Below are 19,461 nucleotides of genomic sequence, written 5' to 3' on the forward strand. Positions count from 1 at the left end.
CTCAGTCAAGCCTCCTCTCTTCCCTCCTTCTCCATATATCCCTCCCTGCCTCCCTCCCTGCCTCCCTCCTCTCTTTCTCTCTAGCTCTCTTTATTCCAGATTGACTTTAACTACTTAAAGCTGGTTTATTAGATAGTAACCTGTATGCACAAGGCTCCAGCAATGTCACTATAAAATCTAAAAATACCAAAGAAGTCATTTCTTTCCAGTGATTTTGCATTGTAAGACGTTCTTTATTTATTTATTTATTTATTTTAAATTCAGACATTTGCATGAAGGAGCTCTGAAACACGGAGAAGTTGTTTCTCGCAGATAACAACCACAAAACTCATTAATTTATAAGGATGCGACATTCAATCCTTCATCAGAAATGTAAATAATACACTCTATTAACTCATTTTCCATTTCTCATGTTTTTCTCATATTTGGACATCTTTACACCTCTCTTCTCTGATAGGCTGAAGATGCCTTACCTAACTGTCTCCTCGGCGCATTACACAACTTTAGTATGAATGTGTGTAAATGTAACCAACAGGAAGGGCTCTGGTTCCAGAATAGTTTCAAACATCAAGTTCCAAGTGTCTTAAAGAAGCTCCCTATACCACAGGGTAGATATTTCCTTGTTGAGATGGCCGCAAACCACCAACTCTAAAATAGGCCCAGCCTCACCGTAGCCATGGCGAACGTGACTGATGAGAATATACCATACCACTCCTGCCCAGGAGTATATTACTATAGCCTAACCTATCATCGTGGTGTACAAAGTATAAAGATTTAACTCACAGATGCACATAAAAAAAGGAAACAAGGAAAATGTCATCTTTATAGCTGTCAGTGCTCGGCCCTGGTCCAATCTGGGTTCCTTTCAGATGCTACTAAGGCCTTTCTACACGTTTAAACCGTGTTTATTTATCTTTTGAGTCATTTTGGGAGCATCTGGGACAAATTTAGCTACGTGGAAATGTTTGGGCTCAGGATGTTTTGTTGATAAACTGTATTTCTGTTTTCAAGCAAACCTCAGTGGGCACCTTTCTAAGGCAGCGAGGTGTATTCATAGACATGAAAAATTGCGACTACGACAGGGGAGGTAGGAAGCCAAACATCCACCGCTGTGCCGCTGTAAAAACACTTAGCAGTATGCAGATTTCCAGAGGGGCGAAAAAAGAAGTCACATGTTACATATGTGTGTGTTCACGTGTGCTCGTGTAACCTTTGAAGCTGTAATTGACATGCTTGTGTGTGCCAGCGATGGTGAGACTGGGTGGCAAGACGGTGGTCCCTCCCTGACTGGTAAACCCGAACAGGAAGAGTAGACCCCCTATTAGCGGAGCCAAATCAGAGGGATCTCCAAGGCCGACAGGGGGAGGAAAGGGACATGAGAAGAAAAAAAAAAAAAAGGACACAGGAGGTGCTAGGGTTAAAAAAAACTATCATTGCTATGGGTTATATACTTGCATTATAATTTATGATGCACTGTTGCGTATCAGACTAATTAAACCAGACCAGACAGGTGTCCCTGCTTGTGTGCCAACACTTCACAGCTCAGAGGGGCTGTGTGCTAGTGAGAGTGTGTTACAGGGCTCTCATAGAGTCTCTGTGGCGGAGCACACTCTCTCTCCCCACCTCTCTAATTACGCAGACCGAGTCGGCTCTGCCCTTTCCCACAATCTGTGGAGGAATGAAATAAATACATGCTCTCCAACAATAAACAAGTGCCTTTTCAAACGACAGCACCTCCTCGAGCTCACCCCCACTGCCGTCTCTCCCGGCTTTCGTAACGCTTTTTCTTTGAACTGGCTATAGGAGCACGGGTCGCTCACACTGTATGGCAGGTTAAGGGCTTGAGAGTGCAGAGAGCTAAATAGAGATTAACCTCATTAGATCCAGCATCAAAGGCTTTAGTCCTAAGGTGGGACAAAATTGATCGTCGGGTAAAATGATCATGTGCATGTGTATATTCTGCTTAAATCTGATATATGATTGAAATCCTTTATCAGATATTCACATGACTTATAAATCACTTAAAGTTGAATTCATTTTATAGCTCCACACATGCAGCCTGAAGTACTACACATTAGACTGGTAAAGCCAACTCAGTTCTTATTGGAATCTGAGTCTTGTCATACGCCATTTGGATTTTTTACGTGTACACACTCTGTAAGTTTGCACTGATACAGAGTAAAAAAAAAAACAAAAAAAAAAACCTTTGTGCGCAGTTGGATAGTCTTACAAGAAATCACCCCTTAATTACTGCTAACTATTCATCCTTAATGTTATTTCTCTGTCAATATCTATACAATAGCACTTCTCACATGATAGTCATTTTGTTTGTAGGCTGAGGACTTTCAGTTACTCTCTTCACATTGCAAGATTGAAACAACGCTGGGGTAATTTTAAAGGGTACTCCACCAACGTAGTGTTGCACTTTTGCTTCATGTGAATATTTTTAAGCATCTCAATATATCCTCATTCCTGCGACCCTCCAGAGGACAAGCGGTTACAGAAAATGAATACTTATTACGGCCACTAGCATGCGGAAGCTCCCAAAATACCAACATTTCGCATATCTATAGTTTATGAAACAGGCTTCTCCTTTAGCCAGTCGCTGATATAATTCTGGGGACATTATCTTCAAACAAAATCCTTAACATTTGCAGAACTCTCACTTTCGCAAACATCATGCATGCATTTGCAGGTGGCACCAGGCCTCAGTTCCTCTCTGTACGAATCCTCACTGGTGGTTGGTTTTTCCCACACATTCTCAGTACCGTTTCCATCTCCCATTAGTCTCTGTGGTTACTGATTCCCTATGCGTCTTTCATGCTAGCCACACAAGTGTCTCCTACAAGTGATGAGAGGGTTACCATATTGCTCTCCACACCAGCCTGTCCCGCTCTGATTTACAATGTCAGGGCTTTGAGCACCAAAAATGACTTACAGCTTCCTGGTGATTAAAAAAAGAAAAAAAAAAAAGAGAGAGAGAAGAAGAGTGTACATGTAATACATAGGATGGTTAAGTTGGTGGCATAGTTCATGTGCAGCTCTTTCAAGTGCAACTCTGCCACCTTGTGGAAGGCAGGAGAATCACAAAACTCAAGTATGTAGACATTCACATCTGGATGGTTCAAATATGTTTATTAAATATAAAACTCTTTTTTTTTTTTTTTTTTGCAGTGCAATAATGATAATACAAAATATTTGGGAGATTAAAATGATTGCAGTGCTATTCTTATAAATGTGTGGATCACAATTAGAAATACATTTTCCTGAAATAGTTTGAAAGGGGGTAAAGAAACTTAAAAACACACCAAACGTTTAAAAGGAAAACGCTTGTCCAATTTGAATTTTTTTTTTTTTATACAATGCAATTTTAAAATTAAGCATTTGCAGAAGTCTACAAAATTAAATGCACCGTGGAGATAAGAGCACCAATTAACTGTTAAATTGACACAAGTGCTGTCTTAAATTTTTTTCTCATTTCTTGTTAGCCACAAGACAGAAACTATTACATGAAAAGCAGAAGTGCAGCATGTGACAGTGTTTGCACCAAATGGTACTAGATAACGTTTACCTCTTAAAGCTGGAAATAGGCTGAAGTTGGTTTCTAACTAACAATAATTTTCTACAGCATACAACATAGTGAAAAGACAAAAGGCCAGTAAGTTAAAAGCAGAATAGAGTTCCCTAGTTATGTTGTACAAAAGAAGAAGAAGAAATAGAAAAAAAAAAACATGTATAAATAGGTAAATAAATACTTAGTATATGCTGTGCATAGTTAACTAGTGAACGTAGTGTGGACTTAAACCATCTGCAAATGTTGTCTAGTGGTTGGTACAAGTATGTCAATGGGTTTAATGCACTGTCTAGTGTTGAAAGTTATGAAAGAACGAGGCTGTTTTCAACGCAGAGCCATCAGATTCTTGAGGTCACCGAAATACTGAAATGGAGGCCCTAAGGTCATAAACACTGCTTTTCAAGGTTTAAAAGTTTGAGTATATTATTTTTAACATGTTCCGGGGAATGTGTGCGCACACACACACACATTCCCAGGAACAAAAGTGGTGGGTGGAGGAGGGGGGGGGGGGGATTGGCTCTGATCCTTCTCTGGTTACAAAAACAGAACTGTCAATTCTGCACTTTTCTTTTGCATAGACGTAAAGAACTTTGAAGCTATTAAAACGTACACTGAATAGTCTATGGCAAGTCTAAACAACAACTTGTGCCTCACATCTGACATTTTATGCAATCAAGAACAATAAAACCAAAACCGCTGTCTCAAAGCCGCTAATAAAGTTGGAACATAACTTCTCGAATACCAACTCACCAAATACTGATCACTATAGCTTTCAAAGAGCACTATTCATTCTCCTGGATTGCACAATGCTGTCAGGTGTGGCCACTAATTCTTTATTCTATTACGAAGGGCAGGGGGTCCTCCATAGCTTGTCACAGCTCAACAGACATGCAGTGACTGTATTCAGTCTTTCAACAAAAGGACAGCCAATTGGTAAATAAAGTAATATACACCTAATGAATGCATTAATGTATGTAAGTTTGTAATTCTTTAAGTCCAACTGTGGCTCTTAGATCAATTTATCTATGTAAGAGTTAACTAAGGCTACATAACACAAAATGAAGGCACCCCTCTGGGTCTCTAGCTTATTTGCTAAAAAGAAACCTTTATCTGCGTAGGGGGAGGTACTGAAATGTCAAGTACATCCATTGGTTAGTCTTTGGTCTGGTGGTCAACTCTGGCACAGTTATCAGCAAGCAGCATTGGAGCCCAGTTTTAAATGCAGACTGACGTAAGTTGTTGTGGTTAATGGGTACAACCTCAAATGTTAAACTCAGTTTCATAAACTGTAAGGTCAATTACCTGTATTTTAGAAGCGGAGTGGAACACTGCTTTGTGATGGCATTTCTAACAAAGGGAGGTGTCCAAGATGATTCCTTTCATACCGCTGTACATGCCAGAGCCATTACAAGGCAAGTTCACTTCCTCCTTATGTTGTAGGCTTGTGACGTTAAGTTGTATCCCTTAACGAAAGGCTAGGTCACCATGTGCCATAAAGCCTTATGGATATGAAGATTTTTATTTGAAAAGCTACACCGGGTGACTTTGATGCTTCTCTTGAGCGATATCACTGAGTCTAGTCTTCAGCTTGAATAAAAACCTTCACACTCCCAGTCTTTATAGCACACGAGGGACTATCCCTCACTTAGAGCCCGAGTGCTGCCTCTGATCCTTTCTGGTCCATTCTGCCCCAGTAAATATTATTAGCCCCGAGAACCCTGTCCAGTAAGTACCAGTTCCATTGGCACAGCTGGTGTATCCCAGATTCCAGTACACCACAGAGAGGCAGCGAGTAAACAAGGTTCAAGGCTGCCAGGGTTTCCTGTCCTTGCCTTTCTGATCAGGAATGTGTTTGTAATGACATTTGTCCCCAAAATGGCAGCCAGTGGTTCTCCAGAAGTAACACTCATCTCCGTTCACGGGGCCACGTCTTCGAGGTCTGGGCAGAGACACAGAGAAGGCACATAAGCTATAACAGCAATTAAAACTGCTTTCTATTAAGTGAGCTCAGTGACCTAGAGTTTAAGTGCAGCTCAAGTTGTTCTTACCCAGCAGCTACCCCTGCCTGCTGCGTGACAGGGAGACAGGTCTTAAGTGGAAAGGGAAGGACCCTCGGAGCGTGGCGGTCCGGATAGCGCACTACTAAACGCGTGTTCTCAATACAATAACCCTGTGAAAAGAAGCATATTTGCAACTCCTCGCAATGCTTTTTCAAAACAGGCACAAGATTTGAGAGCGGCAAACCAAACAAGTACTTACATTCAGTTTCTCCATGGCACGTGCTGCCATGGTTGCATTCTTAAAGTTGACAAAGGCACAAAATCTATCATGCAGCACACGGATACTCTCTATCTCACCATACCTACAATCCAACACAATCAAACGACAAATGTGTAACTTATTTGGTCCGTTTAGGAACACTGAGTTTGCATGGACTGATTTCAGCTGTTAAATTTGCTGATTATCAAATATTGTACCAAAGTGGGCTCATACATCTTAAAAAGGTCCCATAGATGTTTTTCAGTTAACTCTGTTGTCACATTTCCCACCCACAGAGATGGACAAGGGCTTCTAGAACAAAAAGAGAGAGGCAAGACTATGGATGACAGAAGTAAAATGGCAATAAATAAATAAATAAATAACATATATACGTATATAAAGTTCAGCTACTAACCGCCCTGACCCACAAATTTGATAAGACAAACCGTCACTTACCCTGGTTGCACACCCGATGCATCTTGACCCACAGTTGCTGCAAAAGAAAAAGAGAATCATTAATAGAATACAGAGAAAATCAGCTGTATGATTTTAACACATATCTTATTATAGAAGAGTCAAAGAGAAAATGCTGGGCCTTTTGTTCTCACCTCTGGCAGCATCAGAACAAGACACCAGAACAGCCTGCACGGTTGAAAATTTCTCCAGCAGCGCAGCACTTTGCATTTCGTCAAAACCGAGCTCCTGAGGACAGAATATTGAAAAATGAATAAGCGGTCAAAGGATTAAAACTGTGTAGGCCAAGATGACTAGTATCTGAAGAACGAAAGTTGAGAGGACGTCATGTGTCCTCTCAAGCTTACAAAGAAAATGTTGCCCTTTATATGTAGATGTATTTACCATTATCTGCAGCATTTTGCAGTAAAAAAGGTCATTGACAGCCGCCTCACAGTCTTTGTCCAGTTTTAGAACCTGCTCCATAGCCTTCTCTGCCTCACTGTACCGCTACAACGCAACGACACACATGGATTAGTGAGCAAAAGTTAACTGCAACACACGGACGTTAGAATGAAGCTATTCACTAGATATTTTTCCTCAGTTACATGCCATGACCACAGCAACCCGTACCCACCTTCATGCCCATGAGAGCACTGCCTTTACGAAAGTGTCCCTTGGGCCACTCTGGGGAGAGCTGAATGGAGCGTTCAGCATCGGCCAGGGCCTGTGGGTACTGCTCCAAGCAGTAATAGCAATAAGAACGATTCCCAAAGAACCTAAAAGGGAGTAATTAAAAAAACAAAACAAAAAACGTATGAGAACTGTGTTACATGTGTCTGAGATGTACGTACTCCTTTAGTAATAAACTGACCACAGGAGATGTACCTGTAATCCTTTGGGTCACATTTGATGGCTTCTGTAAACATAGTGGCTGCTTGTGCGTACTGTCCCTCTTGAACCAGCTTTATCCCTTTTTCTGCAGGACATAAACAACATTTGTAAACAACTCTCTGGTGAGACCGTATCCCATGTCCTTGACCGACTGCAGTGCTGACATGCTGGCACAAAGGAATGTGTAATCAATAATGTCCTTGAGGCCTTTGTGTTTCTGTTTCGGTAAAAAAAACGCTATCAAGCGGCTGGCTCTGTAGAAATCACTCCTTACCCGTCAGTGATGCGCTTTTCTTGGTCATGGTGTCAGTTCCATTTGTCTGTAAGTGAGATATTATTTCTATTCGTGAGAATGCAGTCACAACAGCTGTATTAAATGAATTGTGTTCGTGGTCCAGAGTCCAGTTTTCCCACACGTCAAACTTTGGAACCGTTTCGAAGAACACACTGCCGCCACAAGGAAAATACTGGACAGTTTGTGACGTTAGCTTTCGCTGAATCTACGTTCTACAGTGCCCATTAGCATTCATTCACCTCTTTCTTGGCCTCATTCTCCTTGTTTTCTTTGGACTTGCGACTTGATCCTTTGGGTTTGATATGGCTAGCAGCATTAGCAAAGAAGGCACTACTCACATCCCACTCAGGCTCCTGTGGGACAGAGACAAGCCAGACACATCATACAACATCATTCAGGCCTACATGGCTGCAGGTTTTCATTAGAAATACTACACCAACTAATTGTTACTCTTTAATGAACAGAGGCTTCATTCAAGCATAAAACACTAGTATAGTACCACTACCTCTTCAGTGGATCTGGCCTGGGTCTTCTGTTGTCCTTTGATTCCTGAAGGAGTCATGACCGGAGGAGTAACACACTTGTGCGAGGCTGCCGACTTCTCCTCTTTCTTCTCCTCTTTTTCCGGCCTTTGTTTCTCCTCTTCAGCGCCAGCCTCTGCTTCTGACTCACTCTCGTCCATTTCAGATTCTGGGCCTCCGTCCTCTTCATCATCATCCTAATGTGTCGGACCATATAATTATTTAGCTATTTAGGTCAATGTAGAGTGCATACCGAGCCGAATATAAATATGACCGTTACCTGTTCAGCACTGTCATTTTGCTTAATCTGTCCCTGCTTCTTACGTTTTCTGCGGCGCTGAAACAGACCCAGGGTTTTAAACGTTAGAAACGTACGACTTCACCCGTCGAAAATCGCCCAGGAGAATTCACACATACTGAACACAATCTTTAAGCGGTGGAAGGAATTTGATTGCTCACCTTCCTTTTGGCTTTGCGTCGCTCTGCCTTCCTTCTGGCCTTCTCCTCCTCACTCAAATCTTCTTCTCCATTTAATGCTTCCTAAACAAACACAGACAAGTTGAAAGCTGCACATTACAACTTTAGCCTTGAAGTCCTGACAATGCCCCGTCAGTCTGACACAATCTGTTTACCTGTGACAAAACGGCATCGCTGTTTGTGTCAGAAGCTGCAGCACTACAGTTCATCTGCTCCTCCTGCTGCTGGACAGGGGGGCCTAAAAGGAAAAACACAGCGCGTCGTCATCAGTTTGGATTACTCTTTGGTGTTTGTTTTTTGTTTTTTTGCAGTTTTTGGGAACCAGGAACACTCTTCTTCCTTAAATGCCCAACACTTTGTTAATTACATTTCCTCACCCTCTCCGTGGAAGGGAAATAGCTCTTCAACAGTGAAAGTGCATTAACTGTTAAAGCACTGAATGTTTGGTTGCTATGAAACATGGGATGGGCAGCATTGTCTTGTCACTGGCGTTCTTCTCTTTGCTTCTTCTTTCACCTTCTATCAACTATCCAGGCTAAACATGAGCAGAAAGTAAATCTCATAAAGTTTACTTACAACGAACAAAAAGAGCATAATTGATCTTAATATTTAACCTTTGCAATAACGCAAAGATAAAAGTGGCTATATATTTGAACATATGCACCTCTACAAGCATGCCAATCAGTTGGATCTTTTCCTAAATGGGAAAAGAAAGGACACATTTGGTTGTTGGGCTGGTAAACAAACATATTTTGCATTCACCATCAAGTCTAACCATTTTGATAACAAGGCGCTAACTTTTCAATCACACTGGGTGGAGACAGGAAAAATTATGTAATACGTTCTTATAAGAAACCCCAGGAAATGTTCAGAATGAGAAAAATATGCACGGGGAACAGAAAACTGCTCAGTGAAACTGATTCAAGATGTTTGTTTTTGGTCTTAACAGAGAGAAACGTTTACTCTAATATTACCACTGCCACAAGGCCAACATGTAACACACACACACACACAGCTGCCCCAGGCACTGCTGTATGAGAGCATCTCAGAAAATTGCGGGTTCTCTGCACATGCGTACACGGATAAACTCCGTAGTGGATTTTAGGCCCCGATGGCAGCAGATAAATGACAACACAAACCATACAAGAATCTAGGTGGTGTCAGATTTCTATTTGCTCAGCAAAGATTTCCAGAGAGTGACAAATCCATACTTGGTAGGTGACTCATGTTGTGACTCGTGAAGCGTTGACTGGAGAGTTTGGTGCAGTTTTGCTGTTTGAGTGCAAGCACGCTAACAGTTATGCTGGACTTCCTCATTCTTTCTCAAGGGTGATGGGGTTCTGGTCAGCATTTCAGACGGCACCGATGAATGTGCTCAATATTCCCATAACCCTCCTGCCAAAACCATTCCTCCATGTTCCTTCCTTTTTTTTTTCTTGGAAACCAACTCTCCGCTTGCTGATAAAGAGTCTACCAGTTCAGCATGTATCCAAACATATCGTACAAGGAGTTCCAGCTATCCCCGTCTGCTGCCTCGCTGCTCAAATGTCACGAAACAACCACTGCTCCATCCTTCCAGCTGAACCAGGCTTTTTGTTGAATCTGTACTGTAACAGAATGTCCTACTAACAAATCCAAGATCACTGGGCAAAAAAAAAAGAAACAAAAGAGTCCCTGTTTCTCCCCTTCAGGGAAACTTCCTAAATTAGTGTGGAGTTGAAAGGTGAGCTCTTTCCACAGGAACGCAAAACAGCAGTGTATCATCATGGACTCGAGCTTTAACCCGGGAAAACGTACGCTTCACAGCTTCATTTTATTTTCACCGTTTCCTCAACATGGCTTAAAAGAGAAAGTGGGCATAATCATGTCAGTGGTTTTGTCAGTTTTGTAAACTGACTAGACACACAGGTGTTTACACGTCATTAAAATGTCAACATGCAAAGTGAATCACAGTGAACGGCTCACAGACAGAACTGTTTTGGAAGGAAACCTCTTTAAAACTTGGCATGGGAAATCTGCAAAATGTACAGCTTGCCACGGCGGAGAAGCGCGAGACAGGAGAAACCTATGCAGTCTGCTCTCTGGTGTGACACTAAAATAGTCAATAGGTTTAAACATTATGATGTCATTGACATCAGTTTACAGTGGGAGGGCTGAAAGAGGTTTCACAGGATGCTTCCAATTTAATTTTAACATAACCTGCTCTGCAGCTTGTAACGCAAGGAAATTAAACACACAAGGGAAACCGAGAAGAGGAACAACATGCGGGCACATGATAAAGTTTAAGCCACGTAACTTTATGCTCACTGACAGTATGACTAGGCTTGTTCTTGGCACCTATTTGAAACAATGCTACCATAACAATACGCAGCATTACAGGGAATGTAATTAGTTATGGCCTTTAAAAAGGCACACCTCATGTGGTACGTGGCCTTTATGTATGTCTTTTATATACTTTTGTATTTATTTTGCTATTTGAGTGTGAAACTCAGTGTGGCAGCGTTTCAGATATTACGACAACTTCATGGTGCCTACTGCGCAAAACTTGGAAGTAGTGCAAGCTAGGGTGTAACTGGCGAGAGGGGAACTTCATTGTTTGAGCACGAAGTCAGCTTGATGATCTTCGCGACAAAGACAGCTGCGAGCCACTACCACGGATGTTACAGCGCTTGAATAACCAAACTATTAGATAAGGCTTCGTCTCCGCTTTCCTATTATCTCTTTCGGGCTCGGTGTAACTTGTGGCAAGTTGTGAGAAAGTTTTGAAAGCGTTCCTTACCGCTCCCGAGTCCCAGCAGCCTGCATATATCTCTGGTGATTTTCATGAGCGCAACCATCCAGCATTATCGTCCCAAATATACCACGGGAATGTCTGAACTGTGTGTTTAAATTCACCGTGGACACGTTTGTAACATCGGGACAATCGGTATCGAATCTGCGGGAATCTTTGGTGGTTTAATCCACTTCCTGAGCGTCAAACAGTTACGTTGAATCACCCAGAGCGACGTCTTAAAGGCACAGTGCGCCATTATCGATCATTGAATAGCTCAGATCTTATCACGAGGAACAACAAAGGGTGGCGTTTGTATATATATATATATGTCTGTTATCCAGTATTAAATAAATAATGTGTCAGTATAATTACAAAATGATATAAATATTTCATTAGCACAACATAGTAATAATAGGGTGTTAATTATTCATTACGAAGTCAAAATGAGTTGTTTAACAACTAACAAAAGTTACATTAATATAAATATGTACACTCACCTGCCAGGTCGTTAGATACACCAGTGAAAACAAATGCATTTAGTTCAAATCCTGCACGAAATATTAAGTTGATTCAACTGGGTTTTCAATGTAGAGGGTGTGGTTAGTGTTGTACTGACACATTTCTTATTTGTGATGACCCCATTTTAGTCAGTGGGCAAAAAGAAAAACAGAAATACTTCAGTGGCTATTTCAATACAGTTAAACAGCATCCCCCCAAATGGTCATACAATAACTGTAACTGTATGACCACTGCCTTCCTTCAACATAAACTGGACATTATAACAGTCATGAAGTTTGGATTTGTGCAGGACTAATATATTAGAACGCATTTGTTGTTTTTTTCTATTGTACTTCTAGGTACACAAATGGGTGCAGGTATGTATGGACAGTTTGAGGAAAAAATAACTAGAGGTCAACTAACTTCTAAAGTTTTCAGTCGGATCACAAAGTAAACTGTTAAGTAGGCCTTCCTTTAATTATTTTTATGTGTGTGAAATTACGCTATATCCAAGGTCAACAACGACGTCTTGAAACTCTGAATAGATGAAAATCTCTTTGGTTTGCCATATGCTAATATGCCTATAACATACAGTACGTATAATTATCACTATAATATATATATAATCAAAGATAAAGTAAATCTTTACTGTCAAAGTATTTAACTCCTACAAAAATCAGGTTACATTGAATGAAACGCTTATCAGGCTTTAATTTATTGTTAGGTGTCATGTTTATATGGAAACATCGACCAAGTGTCCTAAAGATAAATAGGCCTTTTATCACGTCACAGCAGTCGTAGCATTTGGTTTACAATGGCATTGCTCGCTGGCAGACTTGACCAGAACAGTGCCATCGTTAATGTTCGTATGTTAGCATGCAGCCGTGAAATGCCTGTGGAGTGAGCGCCACATACAGTAAGAGACACTGACAAAAACTCTAAGGAGGAAGAGGAAAGGGAATCACATTTGTTTGAACCCATTTGAATTTATTCAAAGAGGCTTGTACAATGTTCTAGTGTGCATCACTTTTATCATTAAAAAATAAGTTTTTATTTCATTGGGAAATCACAGTTAGTCTAAAAATACATTTGACATCAACATACACGTGTAACTATTAGTAATTTCTTATTTAGATTACTTCATGAGATATGACCCTCCAGTGCTGTCTCTTTTTCCGCTGGCCTGGTTTACACATGGATGACCTATAAACATCGTGTTTTATCTTCCTTGTCTCTTTAATCCCACGTCACTGATATCATTGCATCAACCACTTGGTCCACATAATCACAACCAGCCTGCGCAGTCAGCATAATATGATCTAAGCTAATCAAACAGATAGCTGGAGGGTCGTAATTTATGTCTCAAAATAATCAAATTCATATGAAAGGGAGGTTAAACACTGATCAGAGGACACTACACTGACGCTACGAGATTGTCTTAGCGATGTTTCAGGTCAGCCATTACAGTGAGAGCTGCGTTCCAGCCAGGAGAACCCATCACGCCACCACCTAGACATGGAAAAAGTATGAGTCACTGTCACTCTGTGTAGGGAAATCACACACAGTTTACCCATCCCCTGACATCACTTCCATTTCTTTATCATCAGCAGTCAAGATAAGGGTTCAGTCAAAGCTCCAAGGTTCAAATCACTGGACTTATTACACTATAAACAGACTACAGATATTTAAACAAAAGTAAGCACCTGGATGACATCCACTGCCACACAGATAGAGTCCTTTAACTGGTGACCGGTGGTCTGAGAAGGAGGGTAGAGGTCGTGCTATGAAGAGCTGGTCCAGTGACATCGATCCGTGGAAGATATTCTATCAAAACAAGACCACAGCGTTTACTTTTCCTTCTTGTTTTAAAATCATGCTTTCATGAGAAAAGTAGTTTTAATGTGTTTAGTGAATGATTTATGACTCTACAGTTTGGTGAGTTTTTAGTTCACGTGAACTTTGATTCTCACTCATGGTTTGTGGTAAAACTGTCTGTAACCATTAACTGGTTACACAACATGCTGACAGAGAACGACTGTGAGCTGCGGAGGACGCAAATGACTTCCTCATCCACTGAGCAGCTTGTGACAGGCAAATAAGCTGCGTGTAAATATTCAAATTGCCACTCTGGCTATGTCTACAGTGTACGTACCCCTCCAGTGAGCCCAAAGATCCTCTCCAGGTCGGGCGGAGTCAGGATGTCCCTACCCACCACTGACTTTTTAAACCCTGGGGCATACTGCTCCACCCAGTCAAACACTAAATGGACAGACAAACATGAAACAGGTTAATCATACCATCCTTTCGTTTTTTTAAATTGTAATTTGTAACATTTAGCATTTAAACAGGACTTATAGTGTTTCTATAGGGCATTTAAACGCAACTTATGAGTTTATATGTCTGATATTATATATTTATCTGTTTAAATTTATCTTTTAGCACAGTATGCTACAACTAAATTCGGGAGCAATGCTCGCTTTTGGCAGACTTGGAGCAATAAGAGGATTATTTGGCATTTCTAACCAGTGTCCGCAAAGGCCTCCTTGTCATGGTCAGTCCACTCTCTTCCTTCTATGTGGTAGGGGGTAAATTGGGTGAACAGTGACACCACGTGGGAGCCAGGGGGAGCCAGAGTAGGATCCAACACAGAGGGAATCGTCATCTCTATCATAGGCCTACAGGAAAACAAGAAGGCGATGAGAGACGAGATGGTGGGCAAAGTTGTTGTTTTTTTAAGATACATTTGGGAGCTAAGAACTTATTTGCCTGCTTATGGCTATTTCTGGTTAAAAGGTTGCTTTCAGTCAGCAGTCTAAATGCAAACAACTTGACTTTCTGATATAAATACACTTCAAGAAAAAGCATCCAGGGGACCGGAGCCCATTGATCAAGGCTAAGTGTTAGCTATCTAAGAGAAGGACATAAATGAACAGAGAAAAAAAAAGATTACAAGGTTATTAATAGTTAGTTATGGCTTAGATTTTCTACACCAAGTCAGGTACGTACTCTGTGACTAGCTTTTATGTTCAAAGTAAAGGAAAATCTGAGTCTACTGAGCGTATGTGCTCTTAACAAATGTTTACCTCATGCAAGCTTAGCTAAACTCAAGATGATTTGGCTCCTGGATGTAAATGGTTCTTTCTACACAGACCAAGTTTTATGTGTTAAAGTGTTCACTTACGGGGAAGTGCGAAGACATATTTACCTTCCCGAAGGGCGCCCATTTACGGCCTCTTTGTACGCCGTCTCCAGAACGTCTACGCTTTCGCAGTTTAGATGAATTGAGCACTGATGGTGCGGCCCAGGCTTATCATCCGGCGTGGGAGACGCTAGGAAGTTTGGTAGCTTGTCTATTGCCACTGTAACAACAGGTCACACACAATGTTTGCTCTTCGCGTTTCTTTAAATTTCTGTTTGTGGTGCAGCACTTTGTGCGCTAAGCTCTATAAATATCGGAAGTACAATTAAGGCTTAAACTCACACTGCATGGAATAGGTGGTAATTAAAATGGTTTAACTGACTGTTAAATTAAAATTTACAAGACAGATAAGTCAAAGAAGAAGTGCACCATAAAGGATCAGTTACTAGGACACACGTCCTGTGTGATGAAGCTTTATCTCATAATGCTGTCATTAAAAAGCAGGATTTATGAAGGGCACCACAAAGACAACTGAAACTCCAAACGCTGTCTTAGTGTGTCGGCTTTACACAGTTTCACAGTTTTATAACACCCCAAACTTTCAGACGTGTGCTTTCAGTATCAAGAGCTTAGGGAGTAATCAAATGTTACACTTTAATAATATATACAGTACTCCAGTGCCTGACACCCACCCCCACTTCTTCACTGCTTTACAAGTGTGCAACTAGTGGTTACATATACACACAAGAAACAATCCTTTAAGCATGATTTTTTTTTTTATCCAGATTTTGCTTCTTTTGAGGCTTAGTGTGACTCCAAGGCAACTTTAATGGTAATATGCTAATGTTTTATATTTTTGGAGCAGTCAGAACTTTTCATACAACTGATTTGCAATTACAGAACTATAAGAGACTTACCGTTGATCTTGGTAACAGGTGAGGTGTAGTCTATCTGATCTACAGCTTTGATGAACTCTGGAGAAAGGGCATCCTACAATGAAAACAGAAGCTAGAGTAAATATTGTCTGTTGCTGTGATTACAGGTGGTGTTTACTTTTTCTTTATTACCTGCGGGGTGAGGTTCTTGAAGGTAACATACGCGGTGGCATTGGATAAAACTACTTTACTGTGGATCTCTGTTCCATCCTTTAGCGCCACTCCCTTGGCAGCGCCATCTGAGCCAACAAGAATTTGTCCCACGTCCTGCAAGGGACATGTGTTTTTATGCACGTACATTAAGACCAACAAAATAAATAAACGTGTCAAACCAGTATTATTAACCCAAACAGTATTACCTTCTCAGTGAAAATGTCTACACCATAAGATCGAGCAGCGCTGGCAATAGCTTGAGACACACCTCCCATGCCTCCCTCCACATAACCCCAAGCTCCCTTCTCCTCCTCCAGCTCCCCCATCACGTGGTGTAAGAGTACATACCTTCAAGGCAAGACCATGATATCAATTATTTTGAGAGGTCAGAGTGTTCGCAGGGTGCTGCAAAATGTGTTCTCACCCGCTACCAGGATTACTAGGACTAGTCATGGCTCCTATCACGCCATCAGTCGCCAGCGTTGCTCTCAGAGGCTCCGACTCGAACCACTGAGTGAGAATCTGTGGCACAGAGTAAGAAGTGATGCACCAATAAAAACAGCAACGAATGCCAAAACTATGTGCCTGCCATAACAAACCTTCATTATTGGCGCCGTTATAATCTCATAAAAGTCTGGAATGTTTTTGCCCAGTTTAAGACCTTTAAATTGAAAACACCATGAGTCACTTAAATCTGACATTTAAAAGTATGATCAAAAGTTCATTTTTCAAGCGTGCATCCACTAACGCACCACATTTGACAATAGGCATCAGTGTTTTAGCTGCAGCCAGCTTCTGCCTGAGTGATCCGGTGGTGACACCTGGAATATCGGCAGGCACAGCATCCAGGAGAGGGCTGATAGCTCCTGATAGCTTTTCAAGGTGTGCAACAAATTCTGGATAAGCCTGGGGACATGCCAAAGAATGGGTCATGATGTCGATGAGCATTATGCATGAGGAAACAAAAAACACAAGGAGAAGTAAAAGTCAAGATAAACAGCTCTCTCGGTTCATGCTAATGCGCTTAAATCACCTTAGCATCCTTCTGTGAGAACTTGCCGATCTCTTTCTGGTTCATAGCCACGTCTGAGCCCAGGGTGAGAGATCTCGGTGGAGCACCTCTCACCCCTTCCTCCAGCATGGGGGTGAAAGCATGGGGGTTTCTCCCATACACCTTCAGCCCGTGCTTCTGAAAGAAACAAAGATTGAGAATACACAAATTAAACAAGTGAAGAGTTGCAAACAATCCATGTCTGTGCAGGCTGGCTGGCCTGAAATTCTTTTTTTTATTATGTCTGTGCGTACCTTGAGCTCCAGTTCAGTGTATATATGGGGTCGTAACAAACTGAGCAAATAGGAGCACCTGGAGAAGTGGAAACCTGCGTAAAAGATTGTAATTTCTCTCAAAGATACAAAACTGCAATTAAAAAACCTTTCCCCATACCACATATAACACATTTGCCTAAAACTGACATATAAAAACATACATTGTGTGCTTTTGTGTGCTGCATGTCCCGGTTACTCTGCGTAATACTTGTGTATTTTCTATTCCTACCAGGGAAGATCTCCTCTGAAACAGCTGCACCTCCCAGCACATGTCTGCGCTCCAACACGGCTGTCTTCAGTCCTCCCTTCTGAAGATAGGCTGCCTTAACACACACACAGGCATCACCTTTACCCTGTTGCTATACCATATACATTAGGTATTACTGCACACTGTTCAAGTAAGTATTGGGAAACATGCATGAACTCACTGCCACCAGTCCATTGTGTCCTGCAATAAAGCAGAAAATATGTCAGTATTTATTTCTCATAGAAATGACACACATTGCATTAAATTCTGATTCCTTTTATTTGGCACCTAGTGCAATCTGGTCTCTGTTTTTCCTTTTCAGAAAATTCAGTGAATTCACAATTAAAGATTTAACTGTGGCTGCATATGCACAACCAAACACAGAGCCACTTCTAATTTATTTCAATAAGAGAGACATTTTTCTCATTTCTACTAATAACTTTGCTGCAGCATTGGATTAGTTCTACAAAATGTGGCTCGGCCTGTTACAGTGCAGCTCCTGCGCTTTCTGCACTTTTTGAAGACAGTGCACAGTTCTCACCTCCACCGATAACCAGCGCGTCATAGTGGGATTTTAAGTAGGTGTGACTCGATCTGGATCCAGTCGCTGTCCCCACGAGCGCTGCAGCCCGTCGCCCTCGATCAGTCCACACCGCTGCAGCCATGGCCGGACAGATTTTTATTTTCTTCAATCCCTCCCCCTTTCTCCCTATACAGCTGCCTCGAGCCAGATCCGTTTCCTGTGACTGCGCTCCACCTTTCACTGAACTGATTCGAGTTTACGGGCGGGAAACTGATCCAAAGATAGGCGAGGGAGTTGTGATATTGATTTGAATCAGTTACATATTTTTAGACTGTTGTGAAAGTGTTTATATTTGGATCCAATTACTACGGACGCGGCAAAATTACGAATCCATTACGCACAGATCCATTTGTGACTATTTGCACAAAAGTCAAGTTTTGTAGTCACGTCTGTGGTGTTTCTTTGTTAATACTGTGTCCCTGTCGTAACACTAGTAACCTGTAGGTTGCATCCCCTGAATAGAAATGACAAATGCAGTGAACTTGATAACATATCTCACTTACAGCCATACATAACACCAAATAAAAAGAATGAAGAAAAAGTTGAAGTAATCATGCTGTCATTCTGATGCTATCCATTTGGGGGCGGAGTTGCTCCATAACATTTTCTGTTCTACACATCAAGTAGCATCAGTCCCGTGTCAGTACAGTCAATGAAAGCTCATTTATTCCACAGTATATTAGCATATTGTTTGCGACTAAATGTTTTGATATGCAACAGCTCAAGAGCAACGACGAATTTATAGCTTACTGATTAACAGCTTTTGGGAATCTGCAAATAACTAAATCTGCATGTGAATAGCAACATTTGCTCAACAAGGCTTCTTTTTAAATGTGTTTTCACACAAGAAAAAAAAATATATATGAAAAAAGTATAATGTGCTCTTTAAGACACCTGGTTTGGAGTTGAGCTTGAGTCATCTCACGGTAAGGGCCTATCTTAAGAGTTTTAAGATGAGCTCTTAACGCAGAATTGTTTCCTAGTGCTGCTGTTGAAGATGTCATGTTGGCCTAGTGGTTCATTTACCTTGTGTTAATGAGATAAGAGGCCATAGATTTTGCTGCGGGCCTATAAGCAGCAGTCCAGGGAATAGATAGAGCCAGAGGAGGAAACTGTCTGCAGGGATCTAAGGAAGGGGTGGTGTTAATTGGTACAAAAACAACCAAACACAGCAGAACATAAGCAAGTTAGCATCTCATGTTGTCTATATAATGTGGATTTTGGACTATGTTTTGCTTAGACAGTGTAAAATAATTCCTGAGGTTTATATAGACTGTGCACTCTCTTGGTAGAGGGAATTAAATGAGGTGTTATGGTGATCTAGAGTTTCCCGC

General features: G+C 41.3%; 2 protein-coding genes across 6 annotated transcripts; both read right to left on the reverse strand.

Annotated features, from left to right (window-relative positions):
* Positions 1 to 3,118: 3,118 nt before the first annotated feature.
* On the reverse strand, positions 3,119 to 11,388 carry LOC311500515 (uncharacterized protein). 5 transcript variants are annotated; one of them, XM_084561971.1, is made up of 16 exons: positions 11,253 to 11,388; positions 8,629 to 8,711; positions 8,456 to 8,536; positions 8,277 to 8,333; positions 7,978 to 8,193; positions 7,715 to 7,828; positions 7,455 to 7,500; positions 7,175 to 7,265; positions 6,924 to 7,065; positions 6,692 to 6,796; positions 6,442 to 6,535; positions 6,290 to 6,326; positions 6,068 to 6,145; positions 5,834 to 5,936; positions 5,623 to 5,744; positions 3,119 to 5,513 (listed from the first exon to the last, which is right to left on the reverse strand). In XM_084561971.1, exons 1-16 carry the CDS (start codon positions 11,308 to 11,310, stop codon positions 5,378 to 5,380), a joined length of 1,563 nt encoding a protein of 520 aa, XP_084418097.1. In that variant the 5' UTR covers positions 11,311 to 11,388; the 3' UTR covers positions 3,119 to 5,377. The 5 variants fall into 5 exon arrangements, with proteins under 5 accessions (XP_084418097.1, XP_084418095.1, XP_084418096.1 ...); XM_084561969.1 differs by lacking the exon at positions 11,253 to 11,388 and adding an exon at positions 9,685 to 9,905 and having other exon boundaries at positions 7,981 to 8,193; XM_084561970.1 differs by lacking the exon at positions 11,253 to 11,388 and adding an exon at positions 9,685 to 9,905 and having other exon boundaries at positions 6,068 to 6,142.
* A 1,323-nt stretch (positions 11,389 to 12,711) lies between these two features.
* Positions 12,712 to 18,930, reverse strand: pyroxd2 (pyridine nucleotide-disulphide oxidoreductase domain 2). Its single transcript, XM_084561480.1, has 16 exons — positions 18,086 to 18,930; positions 17,726 to 17,745; positions 17,527 to 17,620; positions 17,277 to 17,350; positions 17,005 to 17,160; positions 16,724 to 16,877; positions 16,571 to 16,632; positions 16,396 to 16,493; positions 16,178 to 16,319; positions 15,951 to 16,085; positions 15,801 to 15,873; positions 14,950 to 15,103; positions 14,268 to 14,419; positions 13,897 to 14,003; positions 13,448 to 13,568; positions 12,712 to 13,253 (listed from the first exon to the last, which is right to left on the reverse strand). Exons 1-16 carry the CDS (start codon positions 18,207 to 18,209, stop codon positions 13,183 to 13,185), a joined length of 1,737 nt encoding a protein of 578 aa, XP_084417606.1. The 5' UTR covers positions 18,210 to 18,930; the 3' UTR covers positions 12,712 to 13,182.
* Positions 18,931 to 19,461: the final 531 nt, after the last annotated feature.

The sequence above is a fragment of the Chelon labrosus genome (assembly GCF_963514085.1).
Source record: "Chelon labrosus genome assembly, chromosome: 15".
NCBI classification, from domain to species: Eukaryota; Metazoa; Chordata; class Actinopteri; order Mugiliformes; family Mugilidae; genus Chelon; species Chelon labrosus.